General features: G+C 43.2%; 2 protein-coding genes across 4 annotated transcripts in view; one reads left to right on the top strand and one right to left on the bottom strand.

Moving 5' to 3' along the window:
- Window positions 1–1,745, top strand: part of TP53BP1 (tumor protein p53 binding protein 1) — a 70,064-nt gene extending 68,319 nt beyond the window's left edge. For both annotated transcript variants that reach the window (XM_018065954.1, XM_018065953.1), the window contains 3 exons: window positions 152–351; window positions 866–1,011; window positions 1,389–1,745. In XM_018065954.1, coding sequence (XP_017921443.1) covers window positions 152–351; window positions 866–1,011; window positions 1,389–1,576 — 534 coding nt within the window. In that variant the 3' untranslated portion in view covers window positions 1,577–1,745. The remainder of the gene's footprint in view (window positions 1–151; window positions 352–865; window positions 1,012–1,388) is intronic.
- The window catches only part of TUBGCP4 (tubulin gamma complex associated protein 4), a 42,695-nt gene continuing 21,236 nt past the window's right edge, over window positions 2,446–23,904 (bottom strand). Inside the window, exons 10-18 of one of the 2 annotated variants that reach the window (XM_005695301.3) lie at window positions 12,479–12,529; window positions 11,970–12,075; window positions 9,714–9,821; window positions 9,158–9,296; window positions 6,945–7,122; window positions 6,396–6,530; window positions 4,801–4,917; window positions 4,047–4,186; window positions 2,446–3,405 (exon numbers count right to left, since the gene is read on the bottom strand). In XM_005695301.3, the coding sequence (XP_005695358.1) occupies window positions 3,393–3,405; window positions 4,047–4,186; window positions 4,801–4,917; window positions 6,396–6,530; window positions 6,945–7,122; window positions 9,158–9,296; window positions 9,714–9,821; window positions 11,970–12,075; window positions 12,479–12,529 (987 nt within the window). In that variant the 3' untranslated portion in view covers window positions 2,446–3,392. Of the gene's footprint in view, window positions 3,406–4,046; window positions 4,187–4,800; window positions 4,918–6,395; window positions 6,531–6,944; window positions 7,123–9,157; window positions 9,297–9,713; window positions 9,822–11,969; window positions 12,076–12,478; window positions 12,530–23,904 lie in introns of those variants that run through there. The other variant, XR_001297045.2, reaches the window with a different exon arrangement.

Raw genomic sequence — 23,904 nt, 5'->3', positions numbered from 1 at the left:
GAGAAGAGGCTTTGGGTAGGACAACGGACTCAGTCACGTTTTGGATAGTATCTGGAGGTGTTCAACTGTTTCCTGTGACTCATTAAGGAAGCTATTAAGCAGCTTTCCATAGTCATCACCAGACCCACTGGTTTTGTGCCTTTTCTTCCAGTGTAACACAGCCTACCAGTGTCTCCTAATTGCGGATCAGCATTGTCGAACCCGGAAATACTTCCTGTGCCTTGCCAGTGGGATTCCTTGTGTGTCTCATGTCTGGGTCCATGACAGCTGCCATGCCAACCAGCTCCAGAATTACCGCAATTACCTGCTGCCAGCTGGGTATAGCCTTGAGGAGCAAAGGATTCTGGATTGGTGAGTAGTTGAGCGCCTGTCTAGAACAGCAGACAGGAAGACAGCAAGCTTCCAGAGGGAAAGAATCTCAGTGGGAGAGTAAGTATTTCTAGAAGCTGGAACAGTCATGGGATACATGACAGAATTTGGGTTTGAGATTATTTTTGCAATTTAGTTTGTTCTCCTAGAGTTACGGACCTATGGTTAGGGACCTTTCTAAAAACGTGTGAGATTTTCATGTAGATTCAATATTCTCAACTTGTCAGGTGAGGGGACTAAGGTTTAAGCAAGACATTTAAAAATATAGACCCAGGAATGTGATTTGACTGATTTGGGGGCTCAGGATAAATCTGGAAATCAGAAGGGGCAGATTAGGAGGTCAGGATCCCAGAGAAGACACCTCATTCAAAGAAAGAGGGAAGGGGGTGATGCCCTCAGCAGTGCTTTTGAAAGCATTCAGATGTACCCGAGTCTCTCTGCAGAAAGGCTGTTGTTGGATATTATTTATCATGCTGTTTTTCTGACTCCTCCGTAGGCAACCCCGTGAAAACCCTTTCCAGAATCTGAAGGTACTTTTGGTATCAGACCAACAGCAGAATTTCCTGGAGCTCTGGTCCGAGATCCTCATGACTGGGGGGGCAGCCTCTGTGAAGCAGCACCATTCAAGTGCCCATAACAAAGGTACCTGGAAAGTGTGTGTGGTGTTACTGAGCCAAGGATGTCCGTAGCTCTTAGGCCTGGCGCTCTAAGTCTCAGGCCTGATAGAAACACACATAAGGTCAGTCTAAGAGAAGAAAAATGGTGCTTTCACAAGGTGAGCCACCATGAGTGAAGTAGTGGGCTGTCTGTGCTTCTCTCGGTGTCCGCTGGGTACTTGCTGAATAGAAGGCCAGCATATAGTGAGCACAGCTTTCCACTTTGCTTGTGATCAGTGGCACTGTGTTTGACTTGAAGGGCTTTAATTTGGGCAGAGTGGGATATACTGGTGAGAAGGCTTACCTGTCTTTTTACTGGAGGGCTAAATGGAGTCTCCTTTCCTCGTCCACCTTCCCCTGCAGATATTGCTTTAGGGGTGTTTGACGTGGTGGTGACGGACCCCTCGTGCCCAGCCTCTGTGCTGAAGTGTGCTGAAGCGTTGCAGCTGCCTGTGGTGTCACAAGAGTGGGTGATCCAGTGCCTCATTGTTGGGGAGAGGATTGGATTCAAGCAGCATCCAAAATATAAACACGATTATGTTTCTCATTAAGGATACTTGGTCTTACCGGTTTTATTCCCTGCTGTTGTGGCGATTGTGTTTTAACCAGGTTTTAAATGTGTCTTGTGTGTAACTGGATTCCTTGCATGGATCTTGTATATAGTTTTATTTGCTGGACTTTTATGATAAAATAAATGTTGAATCTCTTTGGTTGTAGTAACTGGGATTTCTTCATCCATTTCTTTGAGCTTAATCTCAGAACAAATAGCAAGACAAACACAGTAAGTTCTCTGCAGTTTTCAGTGGACTTGGTTGCTGTAGGACAGCGGGGCCAAGGAAAGTAAGACAGTGAATTTTTTATAGTTTTCTGTGGTATCACTGTCAGAAGATTAATCTGGGTTGTCTAAAATTCAGTACTTCGCAAAATCTGATTTTATAATAGGCCCAGATTATAGTTGTCCCAAAAGCTGAGTCGAATTGGGCACATATCTTAGTTTTCTGGCAGTGAAAAACAAATCTCTTTAGAGTTGAACTTACAGCTGACTTGTGGGTGCTATACTCTCAGAGCTAAAAAGGACCAGTTGTTGTGAATGGCTGGTGACTGTAAACTTGATGACTTGCTGCAAGGATAAACATGAGAAACAGTGATAACACTTGAAAATGTTAGCAGCTCTAGTCAGAGGTCAGAATTTTATTACTGTCACAGTCGGAAGCTGTTCCTTTTCTACTCCTAGCATCATCCCTGTTAAATGTCCTCTCATTCTCTAAATCAAGGCTTAAATCTCTAATACCTTCTTTTCCTCCTGCCAAATAGTAAATATTTTAGGCTTTGTGGGCCATTTGGTGTGTCACTACTACTCATCTTTGCTATGATGGCATGAGAGCAACCGTAGACAATAGGTAAGCAAATGAGTGTGGCTGTGTGCCAATAAAACTTTATTTACAAAAACAGGCTGGCCATAGTAATGCTAACCTCTGCTTCAGAGGCAGCAGTGGAAGGGTCATCTTTAGCTAACAATTACAGGGGATAGACGTCTATATGTGGTAGGATGGACAAGGGCCAGATTGAGTGAAGCCAGAATTATCTTTCAGTTTGGAGGCAGTTGTCCAATGCATATTTTATTTTGGCTCATACTGATATGAAGATTGATGGTTATCAGTGATGGCTGGGCATATTACTCCTGTGGTTCATCTAATAAGGGATAATCAGACCTGCATCTTTGAGTATTTGAAATCTTAAGTTTTTTGTTTTTTCCCCCATAAGGACCCTTTTCTCTTTGTTAAAAAGAAAATACATTCTTAACAGTCTGAAATAACTGGAAGTTACTGGTAGAATTCTTCAGTCACAGTTGAAGACCCTTAAGGATGGGAGACTCTCCATTTCAATTTCTGAAAGAGGAAAGGAGGTCTGTGGGCAAACCTAGCTTACCTGGTGTTTTTCTTGCTCAGTGGTAACATCCAGCATTCGACCTGTTTATAATTCCTTTCTCACATGAGCCATATAATGTTCTGAGCTGTGTAACTTACAGCTGTGTCTCTCGAAGCTTGAACAGTACTTAGGCATGTAGTAGGTAACCTCCAACAAATGTTCCCAACGTAACAGACCTTGCCTGGTCGGCGGTGGGCCGAAGCAACAAGTCCTCCGTGGTGAGTTGAGAACTCTGCGGGGGTGGGGCAGAGGCCCCTCCCACACAGGAACCAGGGGAAGGACTTGTACCCGTGGATGTTCAGTAATGGCTTCTGGAGAGAAGTCAGAGCTTTTCCAGTAGCTGCAGATGTACGGAGGCCGGCGAGAGAAAGGGGATGTTTGTTTTGAATCTTCTGTCACAATGCAGTGGGATTATTTCAGGTTGTGGACCAGAAATTCTCACATCCCGAAACTACAGAAAGAAAAAAAGAGCTGGATCAAAATATCATGCATTCCCGAGATTTTCTTCAAAAAAGTACGAATTGGGGCCACCTGTGATCTAGACAATCTCATTAAAACTCTTTTTGCTAAAATCACTTAGGAGGACTCTGCCTGACATTTCAGAGAGCAAAAGAAGAGTAAGTGCTTTTTTGAATGAGACAGACATTGGAGAAGCCACCTACGACTGAATCTATTAGATTTTTTTTAACACTATTAGATTTTTTAAAAGTTTAGAGTGTGAAGCAGTGGTTCCCTCCTTTCAGAAGCAAAAGCTCTGAGGGTCAAGGAGGCTGGGGGTAAGGGGCATTAAGGCTGAGCAGCTGGCTCATGTCAGAACTGGGAACTGAAGCCATGCTGCCTCCCAGCAGAGCAGTGCGCAACTTAGCCAAGAATTTAAAGTCCATCTCGGCGTCAGGAATTTAAGTATTTACTTAAACTTCTACTGGAAAATAATCTTCGCTGATGATCAGACACAGCCTTTTTCTTCTCCAAGCCTTGCTTTCTTTGTTTGGACTAGATGATGGCTAAAGTCTCCTTCCAACTCTGGAATTCTACAATTTGTTAAATAGCCACACACAATCCATTGAACGCCCTAGAGGCGGTTGTTCTTACCTGCCCAGAGTGCCACCAGCCTGGGTGTAATATTTGTTATAATCTAGTCGTAGGAGTAGCTGAGCCAAATCCGAGTTGATCTGATGATTGCGAACACTGGAGAGGATCTTGAATAGGAGGGACGACTGACGGCTAAAGCCCTGCAGAAAGGAGGACTCAGGCTGTGTCATTCCTCTTAGATCTGCCAGCTACCCATGTGGAGGGAAGGGGCAGAGGGGAAAGTCTCCCTGAAAATTCCACAGCACCAACTGGCCTTCCGACAGTCCCATTTCTCCTGACTCCAAAAATGACTTCTTTGTACCGAGTCCACAGAACACAGAATTTCCCATGAAAGTACTCTTATTCTCAGTAGGAATTTAGCAGCCAGCTTTTAATGAGTATATTCTGCTGTGTACTGGGCTGGCGAGAACCTGTGTTTTCAGATAACATAGACCTGCCTGTGTTACAGGCAGATAATTATAATCTCGGTGAAATAGGGGGTTCAGTTCAAGGAAGTTAGGAGGTTGGATGTTAGAAAGCAGGAACAAAGCCAGTGTGTATTTGCTGGCTTAGTAAACCATTTGGGGCTTAACTGCATTTGAACACCAAAGCAGCACATACTTACCTGCTTCAAAAACTGATAAAACATTTTTTACCTTTGTATCTTGTTATTTGTGTGTATGTGTACTGGGGAAAAGACCATGATCCCCCACGTGCAGAACCACCTGTGTCCCTTGGATGGGGCTGCACCCGGCCAGTGGCCAGGCTGACTCACCTTTACCAGGATGCTGAGCTGGGCAGCCCCACGTTCATCCAGTGGGCCCAGGTTCTGACTGACCAGTGAGCAGAAGCCGTGGCAGAGATCTAAGATTTCATTCAGGCAGTGAAACACCTACCCAGGAAACAGTTGGCATTAGGAGAAAAAGGAAGACACATCTGTGAAAGATTCGGGAAAGTAAGAGCTAACCTGTTCCCACCTTGTGGGCAAAGGCCCTGCACAAAACCTCCACCCGCGCCACAATAAACAGTCGTCGTCTCTCGGACCCACCAAGTGCGCCCACGCTGAGCTTCGCTTTCGGTGCTGCTCCCTGTGCCTGGGGCACTTTCCTTGTACCTGTCCCCGCGGTGCCCCCTTCCCCACTGGAGCCTTGAGCAACCCCTTGCCTCCCTCTCTGTATTGTGTGTACTGTTCACTTGGCATTTGTTCAGGCCCTGTGTGGTGGTAATGATCTGTGATGTATGTAAGTCCTGTTTCTCCAACTAGATTGTGAGCTCCTTAAGGGCAGAGCCATGACTTATACCTCTTTGTATCCCCAGTGCCTTGCATACAGTAAGCACTCAATAAATATTTGTTGATGAGCACCTGCTCCGATACTCTGCTTTTCCGCAAGGACGCTCATACCGCGTAAGGACAGTCTCCCTGTCACAGGGGTTCTCGGTGTTTCCAACTCACAGAACCCTCCAGAGTGGCATCTATCTATAGAGCTCACTCTCCTTTAGAAATGGCCCCAAATGCCAGAACAAAAGAGTGTGACTGAGGAGTAACGATTAGCTCCTGTCAGAGATAAGGCATAACTATGCTATCAGAAAGTACTAGGAAAACAACAAAACAAAACACTACCAGGGGTCCTTTTAATCATTTTGCCTTTTTTATCCTTGAACTGGAATCAGTTTGTGCGCTAAGACTGGTGCCAACTGGAGCCTGGGTTCTACTAATGTAAGTGCTCTGGGGCCTAGATTTCTTTTTAAAAGCTCCCAGATGATTCTCATGTGGAGCCAAGGTTGAGAATAACCTCCCTAAAGGAGATATACGATATATGTATGTACACAGGCACACAGACACATACATAGGAGACACGACACTAGCTATCTGAAAACAAGTTCCAAACTGGTCCATCCTGATCCGAAAGATTGCTAAGAAAGTAAACTATGTGCTTTCCATTAGTCTTTCTATGGTATCATAAAAGCTTTTTAAAAATTTCTTTAAATTCTTCTTTCTTGGGACTTCCCTGGCAGGCCAGTGGTTAGGACTTTGCACTTCCACCACAGTGGGGGCACAGGTTTGATCTCTGGTTGGGGAACTAAGATCCCACATGCCACAAGAAACAAAAATCCTTCCTTCTGAGGGGTAAGCATATATTATCTATAGCTGCTCACCAGGTCCTATGGTATAATATTTCAGAAATTCAAAGACATTTTAAGTTCCTTTTTAGTATTCCGTTAGTTTTTGTCCATTGTAGATTGTTAAAAATGTTTAAAGACAGACCGAATAGCTGCTGAACGATAGTTCCCCCTATCCTGGCGAAGTCAGAGTGTCTAAGTGATCAGTCAGGCTAGAAGCAGTCTGAGGAAGCAGCCAGCTCTACTTACAGGTTTCAACAAGATAAAGGACTGGGCCAGCAGATTGCTCAGGAAGTGGTCGTGAGCCAATCGGATGCTTTCAAAGTCTCGGGTTGAATTGATTTGATGAAGCAGCTGTGAGAACTGAGACTCCAGCACATCTACCTTGAGACAGTTACACAAATCATTTTAGTACCTTGCTCAGTCTAGGGACTCAAGGACATTAAGGTGCCTGAGCGATGAAATGGAAATCCTTTGTCCCTACCAACCTCCAGTGTCTTGGCAGATCCCTCCTATCGCTCATTCCTTCCACTGATTGACTTGGTTAAGTCCTGATCCCAGAAGTTACAGCAAACTAGGTTCCATGGGCATGTACAGCATGACTGCTGAGTGGATGAAGGAGAAGGAGGACTCAAGGTCCTTATTTCTACTTTCCTCTAAAATGCTGCCCAAGAAACAGACCTAGTGATATAATCCATGGATTTTCAGACTCCAGTTTTTCACCAACTGCAGGATTCTTCAGTGACTCCTGCCAACCTGGGTTTTTTCCTTACCCCTTCCTTCTCCCGCCACACAGACCTGGAGGTAGTACTGCAGGTTATCCACTAAGAATGCCATGCGGTTTCTGAGGCGCCACTTGACTGCATCGCTCTGGTTGGACTTGAGGTGCTTGCGCTGCATCTGTAGGGCCCAGCAGTGCTGCAGCTCAGCTTGCACCCGGCGCACGCTCAGCAAGTACTTGAAAACAACATTGTACCTGGACAGGGACACCAGACCATTCAAGATAAAACGTCACCCCCCCCACCTCCGCCCACGACAGACCCTAGGACTGTGTGCCACCCACCTGTCCCCTAAAAGGCAGGAAGGACATCAGAATGGCTAGAAATGTGAACAGGTAAGCTGGTTTATTTCTATGATGGAAAATTGCACAGCCATCATGAAAAAAACTTTAGCTGTACAATATTACAAAATGACTCCAAGTGATGTGATCGTGAATAAAAAAGGGAAACTGCAAAGACTACATATAGCCTGATATCTTTTTGGTAATGCTTAAAACAACTAAGTAGAAAAAAGAATACTCTGGGGGAACATATTTAGATGTTATAAAAATGGGATTTAGGATAGTGGTCACTTAGGGCTGAGGGAGGCAAGGGAGCAGGGCTGAGAAGGTTCACACAGGTAGGTAGACATTAGGGTCTAGAAGTGGTTTTATGGTGTGTGTATAAGAAGGAGGGCAGGAGGGCCTTGCATGGACCAATAAGAACATGTTGGGAACCAAGGATTTTGGTTACTGTGATTCTCTCTCCCTGAAGACCAGAGAGAAAATTAAGGGCTCCCTGGGGAGGGGGGAATAAATTAGGAGGTTAGGATTAACAGATACTCACTACTGTATATAAAATAGACAACAAGGTCCTCCTGTATAGTACAGGAGACTACATTCAGTATCTTAAAAACCTATACTGGGAAAGTATGAAAAATATGAATCACTGCTGTACATTTGCAACTAACACAACATTGTAAACCAACCATACTTCAGTTGAAAAAAAAACAAGGCCTCCCCTCACTGAGCTCAAAGTAGCTGCCTGATGTTGAGTCCTGTATTGAGAAGACGCATGGGAAGAGCAGCCAGTTCCTGGTGGAAACAGGCTTATTTACCTATTCTTAGGGAGGCTTGCGTAAGGACCTGATTCCATCTGGCTTTAAAAAAAGTTTATTTCTAATGGAACAATGTACTGAAAATAGTACATACACCTTGTTTGGATTCTGATTTGAACAAATCCAACCATAGATATCTTTTAGGTAATACGGGAAACTTCAATATGGAATATTGTTACTTTTACTGGGTGTAATAATGGCATTGTAGTTGTGTTTAAAAATGTTCCTTTTTCGAATTGCTTAGTGGTGGAGTGAAATGACTGGGATCTGCTTTAGGAGGCTCTGGCCAGAAAGAGGCAATGAACCCAACAGCATGACATGGCTGGTTACTGGAGACGGACGCTGTGTCCCTGGGAGTTGGTTACAGTCCATACTTTTGTTTACATTTGGGAATTTTCATAATAAAATGTTTAAGAAATACTTCTGAGCTTGGTTTCTTCAAGGGTGTTAGGAGCCTATGAAGTGAGGAGAAGAGTGGACTGGGACCTACAGATGCTCTCAGAGTCCGGGCAGCTCACTTAGGTGGGCTGTGGCTCTGTCTTCTCCCTGAACCAGCTCTGTCTTTGCAGTGTATGTCTATAGTGTCTCATACCCTAGGCTGCTCTGCCCCCAAAAGTTGAGGCTTGTGTACAGGGATGGGGAGGAGAGGCCACATACTGACAGCCTGTAAATTGCTCCTTGTGTGCGTGCTCAGTCATGTCTGACTCTTTGTGACCCTGTGGGCTGTTGCCTGCCAGGCTCCTCCGTTCATGGGATTTCCCTGGCAAGAATACCAGAGTGGGCTGCCATTTCCTCATCCAGGGGATCTTCCCAACCCAGGATTGAACCCATGTCTCCTGCTTTGGCAGGTGAATTCTTTTATCACTGCACTACCTGGGAAGCCCAAATTGCTCCTTTGCAATTGAAAAAAAAAAGGTTTTAAGGGTTTGACCCTCCCAGTCATTGCAGCATTCACTGCCGTCTCACACGCACAGCTTCACTTACTAGTGTTGTCTCTGGCCCCTGAAGGCATCCGAGTTCGCAGCCTCTGATTTACAGACTGTTCTGTAAATCAGAAGAGTCTTCTACTCCTGATACTTTCTTCCGTGGAAGTAAGTTGGATAATCATTACCTATGAGAAACTCAGAAATACTCACTTTTCCAGGACAGCAGGGGTGAAGAGAATGTGTAGTGGCCACTGCACTTTGTAGGAAAGACCCAGGGCCGCCCAGCCGGATGCAGGGGCTTCTCGCGGAGAAGTTTCCCGAGAAGGCCCTTCTCTTGCCTGAGTAGCATCTGTTAAGAACAGAGAAGATGACTTTGCTCATCTAGAACCAGGGTTTCAACAAGGTGAGAACAGTCATGAGATGAGCGTTCACTTGAGCCGACAGTGTGAGAAGCAGAAAGGGGACACAAAAGGACTTGGAGGCAAGGAGACGCCCGTGCGGGGTTCTCGCAGATCTGTCAGAGGTTATTTTTTCAGCCGCAAAGAATGGCGGCTATAAATAAACAGACCATTCCAGCAGCATGACGAAAACAAAACCTTGGCCTGGCTGTCTCTTAGCATCTCTTGACCTCCCTTTTGTGTAAAATTAGGGCGCTGGTTTAGGTGATTTCTGAGGTACAAACTTATATGGTTTCTGCAGAAGTAGATGGAAGCAGAAGAGACAGCAACCAGCAGCAGCAGAGAAGACACGTGAAAGCAAGGCAGACCTTTGTGCTCCTTGCCGTGATACTCGATCGTCAGGTGCAGCAGAGGGAGCAGGTTGTCGTCATCCAGCAGCACCTTGTGCGCTGACTGCTGGAAGGCCACGTTCACGTCTGCGGAGGAGGACACACGGGCCGAGTGGAGGCCTGGCTCTGCCACACATCCCAGCTCCTCTGGCTTTTCACCTCTCCCCAGCCCGCCCATCTCCAACAGCAGTTGCTTTTGCCTGACTAGCAAGCATTCCTTCTCGCTAATAAGAGCATCCTGGTTTTCCCTGGAGAATCACCCCGGCCCAGAACAATCCATGTAGTTCCACCAGGGGCTGGTGACCCAGGAGTGATCTACCTTGTTACATTATATTGTTTAGGGATATGAATATGACCCAATCCAGAGGTTCTATTCAGATTCTGAAAGAGGGCAGCTCTTTTCTTTTTTTTTTAGATAAATGGAGTCAGTAAGATGTGAACTTGGTTACAGGCCATCTTGCTACCATACAGGAGGCCTGCTCAGAAGAAAAGGCAGAGGCGAAAGATGGAATGACACCAAGCCCTGAAGGCGTCAGGTGAGCCTTGGAGCAAACTGCCTAGAGCCATCATACCTGTGGCCTTTTCAATTATCTTTTTCCCTTTGCTTAAGTGAATTTGAATTGGAAGTGGATGGGATTTGAATTTAGTTTTCTGACATCTGCAACCTAGAAAGTCCTATGTAAGTACAGTGGACATCTACTGTTTCATAGAGCTAGAAAAATGGTAACTATTTTCTCTCCTACCTCTCCCACACCTTTGTTGACACTCCGCCTTACCTAACTCTCATGTAGTTCGGATGGGAATGGTTATCCTTCCTGTTAGTCAAGGGTGAACACTTAATTGAAGTAGGCATTTTCTTTGGCTGCACCGTGAGCCATGTGGGATTTTAGTTCCCCAGGGATCAAACCAGTAAGCCCTGCAGTGGAAGCTTGGAATCCTAACCACTGGACCGCAGGGAAGTCCCCAAATAAACAGCTCTTCATGTCTGACCTCTTTGATACAGGGACAGGTATACAATCTAGTTGGACTAATCAAAACCCCTTCCCTGGAATCCTTTAACCTGCTACCAGAGAGACCAGGGTTGACTCCCCCAGCAGATGCTGTGAGGTATGTTCCTGGGAGCTGCTGGTGGCCATGTGGCCAAATGGGACTGGACGGCCACCAAAGAACACACAAGAGGCACAGACGATCCTAGCAGTGAGAGAATCCTAGCAGTGAGAGGGTCCCAGCAGTGAGAGGACCCTAGCAGTGAGAGGACCCTAGCAGTGAGAGGACCCTAGCAGTCCCTGGTTCTTAGGCCCAGCTACATCCCCATGGGCTTCCCCATTGGCCTGGCAGTAAAGAATGTGCCTTTCAATGCAGGAGATGCTGGTTTGAGCCCTGGGTCAGATAGATCCCCTGGAGAAGGAAATGGCAACCCACTCCAGTATTCCTGCCTGGAAAATCCCTTGGACAGAGGAACCTGGTGGGCTACAGTTCATGGAGTCTCAAAAGAGACATGACTTAGCAATTAAAACAACAAATATCCCTATCCCACTGGAGTTACAGATACAGTAGCAAATAAATTCCCCCCTTCTACTGAGGTGGTTTTCCATCATTGACAACCTATAGAGTTCTAATACAACAAGGGGCAATAAGTCCCAATATGGAGACTTCCCGGGTGGTTCAGTGGTTAAGACTGTGCATTCCCAGTGAAGGGACCAAGGGGTTCAATCAGTCCTTGGTCAGGGAACTAAGTTTCAGCATGCTGCATGGCTCAGCCAAAACAAAACAAAACGTCCTAATATATCCCTTAAGAGAGATATGGCTACAGGGACTTCCCCAGTGGCCCAGTGGTTAAGACTTTATCTTCCAATGCAGGGGATGCAGGTTTGATCCCCAGTCAGGGAGCTCAGATCCCATATGCCTCCTGGCCAAAAAACTAAAACGTAAACAGAAGCAATATTGTCACAAATTCAATACAGACTTAACGAAATATATGGCTATAATCTGATGAGATAAACAACTCGTTTGAAGGCTTCTACTACCTCTTCCAGGAAGAGTCACAAGCTGAGGCTGTTCCCAGTGACAACACTGTGAGCATACCTGAGCAGCCTTCTGTCTTTGGAAACACTCTAACTAACCAGGCTACTTTAAATGTGGACCAGGTCTAAATGGTTCAGCAGCAGGCCAAGCCATCCCTACAGCCCTGGGACTTCAGTAAGCTGGTTAATTCTCAGGCCCCAGGGTGATTACCATGTTCAGTTACTGCAGTGGGTGGTGTTTTTAACATGTGTTGGGCTGTATCAATGAAGGCCTGAAACAGTTCTCCACGTCCCAGAAGGTAAAAGTCTTTAATGATCTGCAGAAAGAATTTCAATTTTTAATTCAGTAAACCAGCAAGGCCAGGAGCTCTTCACTATCCTAAGAGATTTAGGCATATAATTTCATCTGTTTCAGTCCAGCTTACAAAAGGAAATAGGGTTTTGGCATTTTAAAGGAGCATACTTGGTAATGGGTGACTGGCATGTCTTTGATATTATTTATTCAACAAAAACACAATTATGCCAGAAGAAAGTAAACAGCCAAAGCTTTGTGCTAGAGTAAATCTGTAGTGTTAGATGGAGTTTGCCCACCTGGATGAGGACATAAAAAGCCACTCTAGAAGTCGGGATAGGCAACCAGCGCCCTCAGGAGAGGCTGGAGAGTAAAGGCATTGTCCACCAGCATCATTTTAAGAGGTAAAAGAAGAGGTAAGCTATTACCTTCAGCTGACCCAGTAAATCTGACTCTTCCACCATCAGCTTCCAGAGATGCTGTGAGAAGGACCAACAATACAGGGTCAAAGGTTCATTACAAAGAACGGTTCTGTGAAAATCCAGCAATGTATTGAAAAAGGTATACATGACCACACTGGGTTAATCCCAGGAATAAATGTTTAAAAGGTAAGAAAATACGAGATGGAAATACTCTGGAATTAGACAGTGGTGATGGTTGTACAACACTGTGAACATTAAAAAAAAAAAGTGAACCTGCCTATTTTTAAATGGCTCAAATGTTTAACTTTGATGTGTGTTTTCAATCTCAAAAAAATTTAATATGAATATAACTTATTAAAGTTAATAACTTTAATAACTATATTAAAGATTAAAAAAGAAAAACCATGATTGCCTCAATAGATGCAGAAAAAGCATCTGATAAAACATCTGTTAATGATTCTAGAAAGCAAAGATTAGAAGGAAATCTTTTTATTCTGATAAAGGGTATATACCAAAATCCCACAGCAAACAACCTATTTCACAGCAAAACATTAGAAGAAATTCCTTTAAAGTCATTCAACATTGTACTAAAGACTTGCCAATATGGGGAAAAAAAATAATAATTGCAAAGGAAGAAACAAAACTGTTACTATTGTCAGATAATATCACTACCTGCACAGAAAGTCCAAGAGAACTGACATAAACTATTAGAACTAGCAAGAGAATTTGGCAAGCTTGATGATGAATATAAAAAAATCCACTACATAGCCATTACCGCATCAAAGGATCCTGACTAGGATTTGCCCAGTGAAGTGATCGGTGTTGATTCAGTGTGCCTGGAATCTCTACCTGGGTGTTCCTACTCTCTGCCCTCTCTCAGGAATTGACACAGACTAGGAACTGGCCTTTGGCCCTTCTCCAATACACGATGCTAGACAAAACAGCTGACCTCCCCAGGGGAATGTAAGCACACAGGTCAAAATAATTAGGCATGGGAGGTGTAAAAGAGGTTCAACAGACTAGATATACACGGCCTTCCCAGGTGGCTCAGTTGTAAAGAATCTGCCTGCTAATGCAGAAGACGTGGCTTCAATCCCCGGGTCAGGAGATCCCTTGAACAAAGAAATGGCAACCCACTCCAATATTCTTGCCTGGAGAGTCCCATGGACAGAGGAGACTGGTGGGCTACAGTTCAGAGGGTCACAAAGAGCTGGACACGACTGAGCGACTAAACAGCAGCAGCAGGTAACACTGGGGAAGTTTCAGAACTGCCTCAGGGGGTAGCATAGTTAGCCGCCCAGATCTCCCCAGTAAGACCGAGACATTCCGTACGCCAGCTGTTCAGAGTACTATCTGTTACTGGTGCTTTTGGCTAAAGGGAGCTACTGTGCCCATGGTTCCCTCCTGAGGAACCAATTTCTGATAGATGTGGAGGTACAATGGCCTAGCCCTCTAGTCTCAATTTGGGACATCTCTGGAAGGGCCACTCTAGCTTCAGAACTCTCCATAAGACTGGCCAAGGCTTCTGCTGCCACTGCATCACAGTTTATTTGCTCTGGAATCCTAACCACTAGGTCTCCAGCAACCCTCCTCTTGCTTTTCCCCCAAATTTAAAATACTCTTTATAAATATGTTTAAGAGGCAAGGATAACAGGAATATAAATAAAAATAAATCATAAAAAGAACCAAGATGTTGGATCAACTGAATATCCATACACAAAAATTTAAAACTTGATCTATACCTTGTACCACATACAAAATTAATTAGAAATGATTATGAACCTAATTGAAACTAAAAACTATAAGTTTTCTAAAAGAAAATAGAAAATTTTTGTGACACTGGGTTATGCAAAGTTTTCTCAGTCACACCACCAGAAGCATGAACCACAAAATACACAGAAATTGATAAACTAGACTTAATCAAAATCAACACCTTTTGCTCTTTGAAAGACTCTGTTAAGAAAATGAAAAGACAAGTCACAGGGAAAAAATATTTGTAAGTCACGTATCTGATAAAGGACTTACAAATCCAAAATGACTCAAAACTCAATAGTAAAAAAGTAAAGTTTTTCCAATAAAAAATGGAAAAAAGGTTTGGAGACTTCCAAGAAAATATATGGATGACAAATAGAGAAATGAAAAAAATTTCAGGCTTCCAGTTCAAGATGGTGGAGTAGAAGGATGGGAGCTCATCTCCTGCGAGAGCACCAAAACTGCACCTAGCTGTTGAACAGCGATCCACAGGAGGATGCTGGAGCCCACCAGGAAAAGATACCCCACGTCCAAAGACAAGCCGCAGAGAGACAGTAGGAGGGGCACAGTCACGATAAAATCAAACCCCACATCCACTGGGTAGCTGACCCACAAACTGGAGAACAGTGGTATCAAAGAAGTTCTCCCACTGTTGTGAAGTTTATGACGTCAGGCTTCCCAGCCTGGGGATCCAACAAAGGGACTGGGAATCCCCAGGGAATCTGGCCTTGAGGGCCAGGGGGATTTGATTATAGAACTTCCAAAGGACTAGGGGAAACAGACTCCAGTCGTGGAGGGCCTCCTGTGCAGGGTCAGCCGGCAGGGCCTCACCACAGGGACAGGGGCACTGGAAGGTCCCCCTGGGCGAAAATACTCTCGGAGCTCGCCATTGCCCCTACCATAGCGCCTGCAGACCCCAGGGCAGGGCCGCCTCGGGCCACACAACTACCAGGGTACCAGGGAGGGGGTGCGGCCCAGTCAGTCAGCACACAGCTGGGTCAGAGCTTTGCTGAGTGAGGCCCAGCCAACCAGAGCAAGACCCAGGTTTCCCCACCACCAGTCCCTCCCATCAGGAAGACTGTAGAAGCCATTTAGTCTCCTCCGTCAGAGGGCAGACAGAAGAAGCAAGCAGCAGCACAGTCTCACAGTGGCTAAAACAAAAACCACATTACAGAAAGTTAATCACGATGAAAAAACGGAAAGTTACGTCCCAGATGAAGGGACAAGATAAAACCCCAGAAAAACAGCTAGATGAAACGGAGCTAGGCAACCTTCCAGAAAAATGATTCAGAATAATGACAGGGAAGATGATCAAGGATCTCGGAAAAAGAATGGAGGCAAAGACTGAGAAAGATGAAAGAAATGTTTACTAAAGACCTAGAATAACTAAAGAAAAAACAAACATGAATAATACACTCGAAGGAATCAACAGCAGAATAACTGAGGCAGAAGAATGAACAAATGACCTGGAGGGCAGAATAGTGGCAATCACTGCTGCAGAACAGAATATAGAAAAAAGGATGAAAAGAAATGAAGACAGCCTAAGAGACCTCTGGGACAACATTAAACACAACAGTATTTGCATTATACAGGTCCCAGAATGAGAAGAGAGAGAAAGGACAGAGGAAAATACTTGAAGAAATAATAGCTGAAAACTTCCCTAACATGGGAAAGGAAATAGTCAACTACGTCCAGGAAGCAGAGTCCCAGGCAGGATAAAACCAAGAAGGAACACACCAAACACACATAGTAATCAAACTGACAAAAATTAAAGATAGAGATAACATAAAAACAACAAGGGGAATGCCAACATAAAAGGGAACTCCCATCAGGCTGCCAGCTGATTTCTCAACAGAAACTCCAAGCCAGAAGGGAATGCCATGACATATTTAAAGTGATGAGGGGGGGCATCCCTTGGGGTTCAGCTGGTAAAGAATCTGCCTGCAGTGCGGGAGACCTGGGTTCAATCCCTGGGTTGGGAAGATCCCCTGGAGAAGGGAAAGGCTAGCCACTCCAGAATTCTGGCCTGGAGAATTGGGTCACAAAGAGTCAGACGCGACTGAGTGACTTTCACTTTAACTATGATAAAATGATTTAAAAAAATAAAAAATAAAGTGATGAAGGGGGAAAACGTACAATCAAGAATACTCTACCCAGCAAGACTCTCCTTCAGATTTGATGGAGAAATCAAAGGCTTTCCAGACAAGCAAAAGTTAAGAGAATTCAGCACCACCAAACCAGTTTTACAACACATGCTAAAAGAACTATAGGCAAGAAACACAAGAAAAGGAAAAGACCTACAGAAAATAAACCCCGAACAATTAAGAAAATGGTAATAGGATCATAGTGAAGTCGCTCAGTCGTATCCGACTCTTTGCAACCCCATGGACTGTATAGCCTACCAGGCTCCTCTGTCCATGGGATTTTCCAGGGAAGAATACTGGAGTGGGTTGCCATTTCCTTCTCCAGGAGATCTTCCTGACCCAGGGATTGAACCTGGGTTTCCTGCATTGTAGGCAGATGCTTTAGGATCATACATACTGATAATTACCTTAAATGTAAATGGATTAAACGCACCAGAGACACAGACTGGTTGGGTGGATGAAAACATGTATGTCTGCACTTCTACTTACTGCATCACCCTGCTTGACCCCCACAGGTTGTATATAATTATTTTATATTGTTAAATTAATCATGTTTTCATTATGGCTTGAAATTGTAATTATCTTTTATTTTTTCTATGGCTATTGATTGTGAAAATCAATAAACATTTTTACTATGGTGACATCGAAAAACCAAGAAAGTTCCAGAAAAACATCTCCATTATTGACTACACCAAAGCCTTTGACTGTGTGGATCACAACAAACTGTGGAAAATTCTTCAACAGATGGGAATACCAGACCACCCGACCTGCCTCCTGAGAAATCTGTATGCAGGTCAAGAAGCAACACTTAGAACTGGACGTGGAACAACAGACTGGTTCCAAATAGGAAAAGGAGTATGTCAAGGCTGTGTATTGTCACCATGCTTATTTAACTTATATGCAGAGTACATCATGAGAAATGCTGGGCTGGATGAAGCGTAAGCTGGAATCAAGATTGCTGGGAGAAATATCAATAATCTCAGACATGCAGATGACGCCACCCTTATGACAGAAAGCGAAGAAGAACTAAAAAAGCCTCTTGATGAAAGTGAAAGAGGAGAGTGGAAAAGCTGGCTTAAAACTCAACATTCAGAAACCTAAGATCATGGCATCCAGTCCCATCACTTCATGGCAAATAGATGGGAAACAATGGAAACAGTGAGAGACTTTATTTTGCGGGGCTCCAAAATCACTGCAGATGGTGACTGCAGCCATGAAATTAAAAGACAGTTGCTGCTTGGAAGGAAAGCTATGACCAACCTAGACAGCATATTAAAAAGCAGAGACATTACTCTGCCAACAAAGGTCTGTCAAAGGTCTGTCTAGTCAAAGCTATGGTTTTTCCAGTAGTCATGCATGGATGTGAGAGTTGGACTATAAAGAAAGCTGAGCACCAAAGAATTGATGCTTTTGAACTGTAGTGTTGGAGAGGACTCTTGAGAGTCTCTTGGACTGCAAGGAGATCCAACCATTCCATCCTAAAGGAAACCAGTCCTGAATATTCATTGGAAGGACTGATGCTGAAGCTGAAACTCCAAAACTTTGGCCACTTGATGTGAAGAACTGACTCATTGGAAAAGACCCTGATGCTGGGAAAGATTGAAGGTGGGAAGAGAAGGGGATGACAGAGGATGAGATGGTTGCATGGCATCACCAAGTCTATGGACATGAATTTGAGTAAACTCCGGGAGTTGGCAATGGACAGGGAGGCCTGGTGTGCTGCAGTTCATGGGGTTGCAAAGAGTTGGACACAACTGAGTGACTGAACTGAACTGAACTGTTACTCACTTAATACCATTGTATCATGATTGGTAAGAGAAAAATAATAGAACTCTATATCACCAAAACTAGGATCTAATAGAAAAACCTATAATCACTTTTTAAAATCCAGATGCATATCAGAATTATCTTGGAATTTTTGGAAAAAAATTTTTTTTTCTCCAGAGGTCTAGATAGATTTCTAATGAGCAGTCATGTTTAAAAACAAGTGATGATCTTTTACTTTTATCTAGTTGGTTTCACTTTTTATATTTCATACTCAGTGCTCTCATTTCATTCAGTTTATGTACTTAAATTTCTCCATCTCTTTTTTTTTATGTTCTTTCTCAAGCCTTCATCAAGTGTAGTAGAAGCTTTTGTGTACATATATATAAATATGTATGATATATATATATTTTAGAAAACTTATGAATTTTTGCCTAACTAAAAAAATTATGACATTTTGATTCTACTTGACTTAGTATGAATAGAATGCCAGATTTCTAATTAAAAATCAGATTGCAACAAGCAAAAAAGGTTCACTGTATAGCACTGGGACTATAGTCAGTATGTTGTAATTACCTATGGTAGAAAATAATTTCCCAAATACTACATGAATACGTGTGTATTTGTGTAACTGAATAACCTTGCTGTGCACCTGAAATACTGTCAACTCTACCCCAATAAAATACATATATTAAAAATAAAAGGGCCATGTATAACAGACCTACAGCTGGTGTCACACTCAAATGGAGAAAGTCACAAGATAAGGATGCCCACTGACCACTTTTATTTAACATAATTTTGGAAGTCCTAGCTACAGCAATCAAAGAAGAAAAAAAGTAAAGGGAATCCAAATTAGAAAAGAAGTTAAACTGCCACTGTTTGCAGATGACATTACACTATACACTGAAGATCCTAAAGATGTTACCAGAAAACTACTAGAGCTCATAAATGAATTTGGTGAAGTTGCAGGTAACAAAATCAAACACAGAAGTCAGTTGCATTTCTATACGCTAACAACAAACGATTAAAAAAAAAATTCAAGAAGCAATTCCATTTATCACTGCATCAAAAAAGAATAAAATACATAGGAACAAACTTACCTAAGGAGACAAAAGACATGTATTCCTCTTTTGCTATAAGATGCTGATGAAAGAAATCAAAGAAGACATAAACAGATGGAAAGATATACCATGTTTGTGAATCGGAAGAATCAATATTGTCAAAATGACTCTACTACCCAAGGTAATCTACAGATTCAATGTAATCCCTTTCAAATTACCAATGGTATTTTTCACAGAACTAGAACAAAAAATTTTCAAAACTTATATGGAGACACAAAATAGCCAAATATACCCCAAACAGCCAAAACAATTTTGATAAAACCAGAGCTGTAGGAATCAGGCTCCTTGACTTCACACTATACTACAAAGCTACAGTCATCAAAACAGAATGGTAGTGGCACAAAAATAGAAATACAGATCCATAGAACAGATAGAAAACCCCGAAATAAGCCCATGCACCTATAGGCAGTTAATCTATGACAAAGGAGGCAAGACCACGCAATGCTGGAAAGACAGTCTCTTCAGCAAATGGTGCTGGGAAAACTGGACAGCCACATGTTAAAAAAAAAGAAGTTAGACCATTCCTTAATTCCATACATAAGAATAAGCTCAAAATGAATTAAAGACCTAAATGTTAGACTGGACACTATCAAACTCTTACAAGAAAACATATGCAGAACACTCTCTGACATAAATCACAGCAACATCTTTTTTAATCTATCTCCCAGAATTGTGGAAATAAAAGCAAAAAGAAACAAAATGGGACCTACTTAAACTCAAAAAGCGTTTGCACAGCGAAGGAAACAAAAAACAAAAGACAACCCACAGACTGGGAAAAATATTTTTCAAATGATATGACTGATAAAGGATTAGTCTCCAAAATTTCCAAACAGCTTATGACACTTAATAGAATAAAAACAACCCACTCAAAAAATGGGCAGAAGACCAGAAGAGACATCGCGAAGAGGACACACAGGTGGTCAACAGGTCCAGCATGATGAGTTATTAGAGAGACGCAAACCAAAACTATAATTAGATATGACCTCACACCAGTCAGGATGGCAATCCTCAAAAAATCCACAAACAATGAACATTGGAGAGGGAGTAGAGAGACGGGAACGCTCCTGCACTGTTGGTGGGAATGCAAGTCGGTACAGCCACTATGGAGAACAGTATGGCAGTTCCTTAGAACACCAAGAAGAGAGTTGCCATATGACTGTGCAATCCCACTCCTGGGCATATATCCAGAGAAAAGCATGGCCCCCAGAATACACGCACCCCAGTGTTCACTGTGGCACTGTTTACAATAGACAAGACATGGAAGCAACCTAGATGTCTGTCGGCAGGAATGGATACAGATGTGGCACACACACACACGGGACGATTACTCAGCCGTTAAGAAGAGTGAGGTGAGGCCATCCAAAGCAGCATGGATGGGCCCAGAGTGTGTCACACTGAGTGCAGGAGGTCAGAGAAGGAGAAACGCCATATGATATCCATCATATGTGGAGTCTAAAAAGAAATGATACAAATGAACTTACCTACAGAACACCCTCTTTCAAACAAATCACCCTCTTCCAACAACACAAGAGAAGACTCTACACGTGGACATCACCAGATGGTCAATACAGAAATCAGACTGATTATATTCTTTGCAGCCAAAGATGGAGAAGCTCTATACAGTCAGCAAAAACAAGACCAGGACCTGACTGTGGCTCAGATCATGAACTCCTTATTGCCAAATTCAGACTTACATTGAAGAAAGTAGGGAAAAAACCACTAGACCATTCAAATATGACCTAAATCAAATCCCTTACAATTATACAGTAGAAGTGAGAAATAGATTTAAGGGATTAGATCTGATAGACAAAGTGCCTGAAGAACCATGGACGGAGGTTTGTGACATTGTACAGGAGGCAGTGATCAAGGCCATCCCCAAGAAAGAGAAATGCAAAAAGAAAAGTGGTTGTCTGAGGAGGCCTTACAAATAGCTGAGAAAAGAAGAGAAGCTAAAGGCAAAGGAGAAAAGGAAAGATATACCCATTTGAATCTAGAGTTCCAAAGAACAGCAAGAAGAGATAAGAAAGCATTCCTCAGTGATCAATGCAAAGAAACAGGAAAACAATAGAATGGGAAAGACCAGAGATCTCTTCAAGAAAATTAGAGATACCAAGGGAACATTTCATGCAAAGATGGGCACAATAAAGGACAGAAATGGTATAGACCTAACAGAAGACGATATTAAGAAGAGGTGGCAAGAATACACAGAAGAACTATACTAAAAAGATCTTCATGACCCAGATAATCATGATGGTGTGATCACTCACCTACAGCCAGACATCCTAGAATGCGAAGTCAAGTGGGCCTTAGGAAGCATCACTACAAACAAAGCTAGTGGAAGGTGATGAATGCCAGTTGAGCCAGTTCAAATCCTGAAAGATGATGCTGTGAAAGTGCTGCACTCAATATGCCAGCATATTTGGAAGACTCAGCAGTGGCCACAGGACTGGAAAAGGTCAGTTTTCATTGCAATCCCAAAGAAAGGCAATGCCAGAGAATGTTCAAACTACTGCACAATTGCACTCATCTCACATGCTAGCAAAGTAATGCTCAAAATTCTCCAAGCCAGGCTTCAACAGTATGTGAACCATGAACTTCCAGATGTTCAAGCTGGATTTCAAAAGGCAGAGGAACCAGAGATCAAATTGCCAAAATCCACTGGATCATTGAAAAAGCAAGAGAATTCCAAAAAAACATCTACTTCTGCTTTATTGACTACACCAAAGCCTTTCACTGTGTGGATCACAACAAACTGTGGAAAATTCTTCAACAGATGGGAATATCAGACCACCTGACCTGCCTCCTGAGAAATCTGTACACATATCAAGAAGCAAGTTAGAACTGGACATGGAACAACAGACTGATTCCAAATAGGAAAAGGAGTATGTCAAGGCTGTGTATTGTCACCGTGCTTATTTAACTTATATGCAGAGTACATCATGAGAAATGCTGGGCTGGATGAAGCATAAGCTGGAATCAAGATTGCTGGGAGAAATATCAATAATCTCAGACATGCAGATGACGCCACCCTTATGACAGAAAGCAAAGAACTAAAGAGCCTCTTGATGAAAGTGAAAGAGGAGAGTGGAAAAGCTGGCTTAAAACTCAACATTCAGAAACCTAAGATCATGGCATCCAGTCCCATCACTTCATGGCAAATAGATGGGAAACAATGGAAACAGTGAGAGACTTTATTTTGCGGGGCTCCAAAATCACTGCAGATGGTGACTGCAGCCATGAAATTAAAAGACGGTTGCTGCTTGGAAGGAAAGCTGTGACCAACCTAGACAGCATATTAAAAAGCAGAGACAGTACTCTGCCAACAAAGGTTTGTCTAGTCAAAGCTATGGTTTCTCCAATAGTCATGCATGGATGTGAGAGTTGGACTATAAAGAAAGCTGAGCTCCAAAGAATTGATGCTTTTGAACTGTGGTGTTGGAGAAGACTCTCGAGAGTTCCTTGGACTGCAAGGAGATCCAACCAGTACATCCTAAAGGAAATCGGTCCTAAATATTCATTGGAAGGATTCATGCTGAAGCTGAAACTCCAAAACTTTGGCTACTTGATGCGAAGAACTGACTCATTGGAAAAGACCCTGATGCTGGGAAAGATTGAAGGCAGGAGGAGAAGGGGATGACAGAGGATGAGATGGTTCTATGGTGTCACCAATTCAATGGACAGGAGTTTTGAGTAAATTCTAGGAGTTGGTGATGGACAGGGAGGCCTAGCATGCTGCAGCCCATGGGGTTACAAAGAGTCAGACACGACTGAGCGACTGAACTACTGAAATGAAGAAGGTGTAGAGAAAAACAAGCCCTAATGCACTGTTGATGGGAATGTAAATTGATACAGCCACTATGGCGAACACTATGGAGATTCCTTAAAAATCTAGGAATAAAGCTACCACATGACCCAGCAATCCTACTACTGGGCATATACCCTGAGAAAACCATGATTCTAAATGACACAGTTGTCCCAATGTTTATAGAAGCACTATTTACAATTTTCAGGACATGGAAGCAACCTAGATGTCCATCGACAGATGAATGAATAAAGAAGATATAGTACATATATACAATGGAATATTCCTCAGCCATAAAAAGAATGAGTTTGAGTCAGCTGTATTGAAGTGGATGAGCCTAGAGCCCGTTATACAGGTTGAAGTGAGTCAGAAAGAGAAAAATATGTATTAATGCATATATATGGAATCTAGAAAAGCAGCACTGATGAACCTATTTTTAGAGAAGAAATGGAGACCCAGACAGAGAGCATGGACTTGGGGACACAGTGGGGAACGGAGAGGGTAGGACGAAGTGAGGAAGAAGCACCGACGTGCACACAGCACCACGTGTAAAACAGAGCTAGTGGGAAGCTGCCACATGACACAGGGAGCCCAGCCTGGCGCTCTGCCATCGCCTGGCGAGCGGGAGAGGAGGCCGAGAGAGCGGCTCAAGGGGGAAGGGATGTATACAATTATGGCTGATTCTTGCTGTTATAGGACAGAAACTCACACAACATTGTAGAGCAATTATCTTCCAATTAAAAATTTTTTTAAATGCTGGAGTGCAAAAAAAAAAAAGGAATGGAAAAATATTATTTGTTCTGCCTTCCTACGATCGATTATCCTAAGGCTGTTACTAAAATCATAAGT

The sequence above is a fragment of the Capra hircus genome, chromosome 21 (genome assembly GCF_001704415.2).
Source record: "Capra hircus breed San Clemente chromosome 21, ASM170441v1, whole genome shotgun sequence".
Lineage (NCBI taxonomy): Eukaryota > Metazoa > Chordata > Mammalia > Artiodactyla > Bovidae > Capra > Capra hircus.
This window is presented reverse-complemented; position numbering and strand designations above follow the sequence as displayed.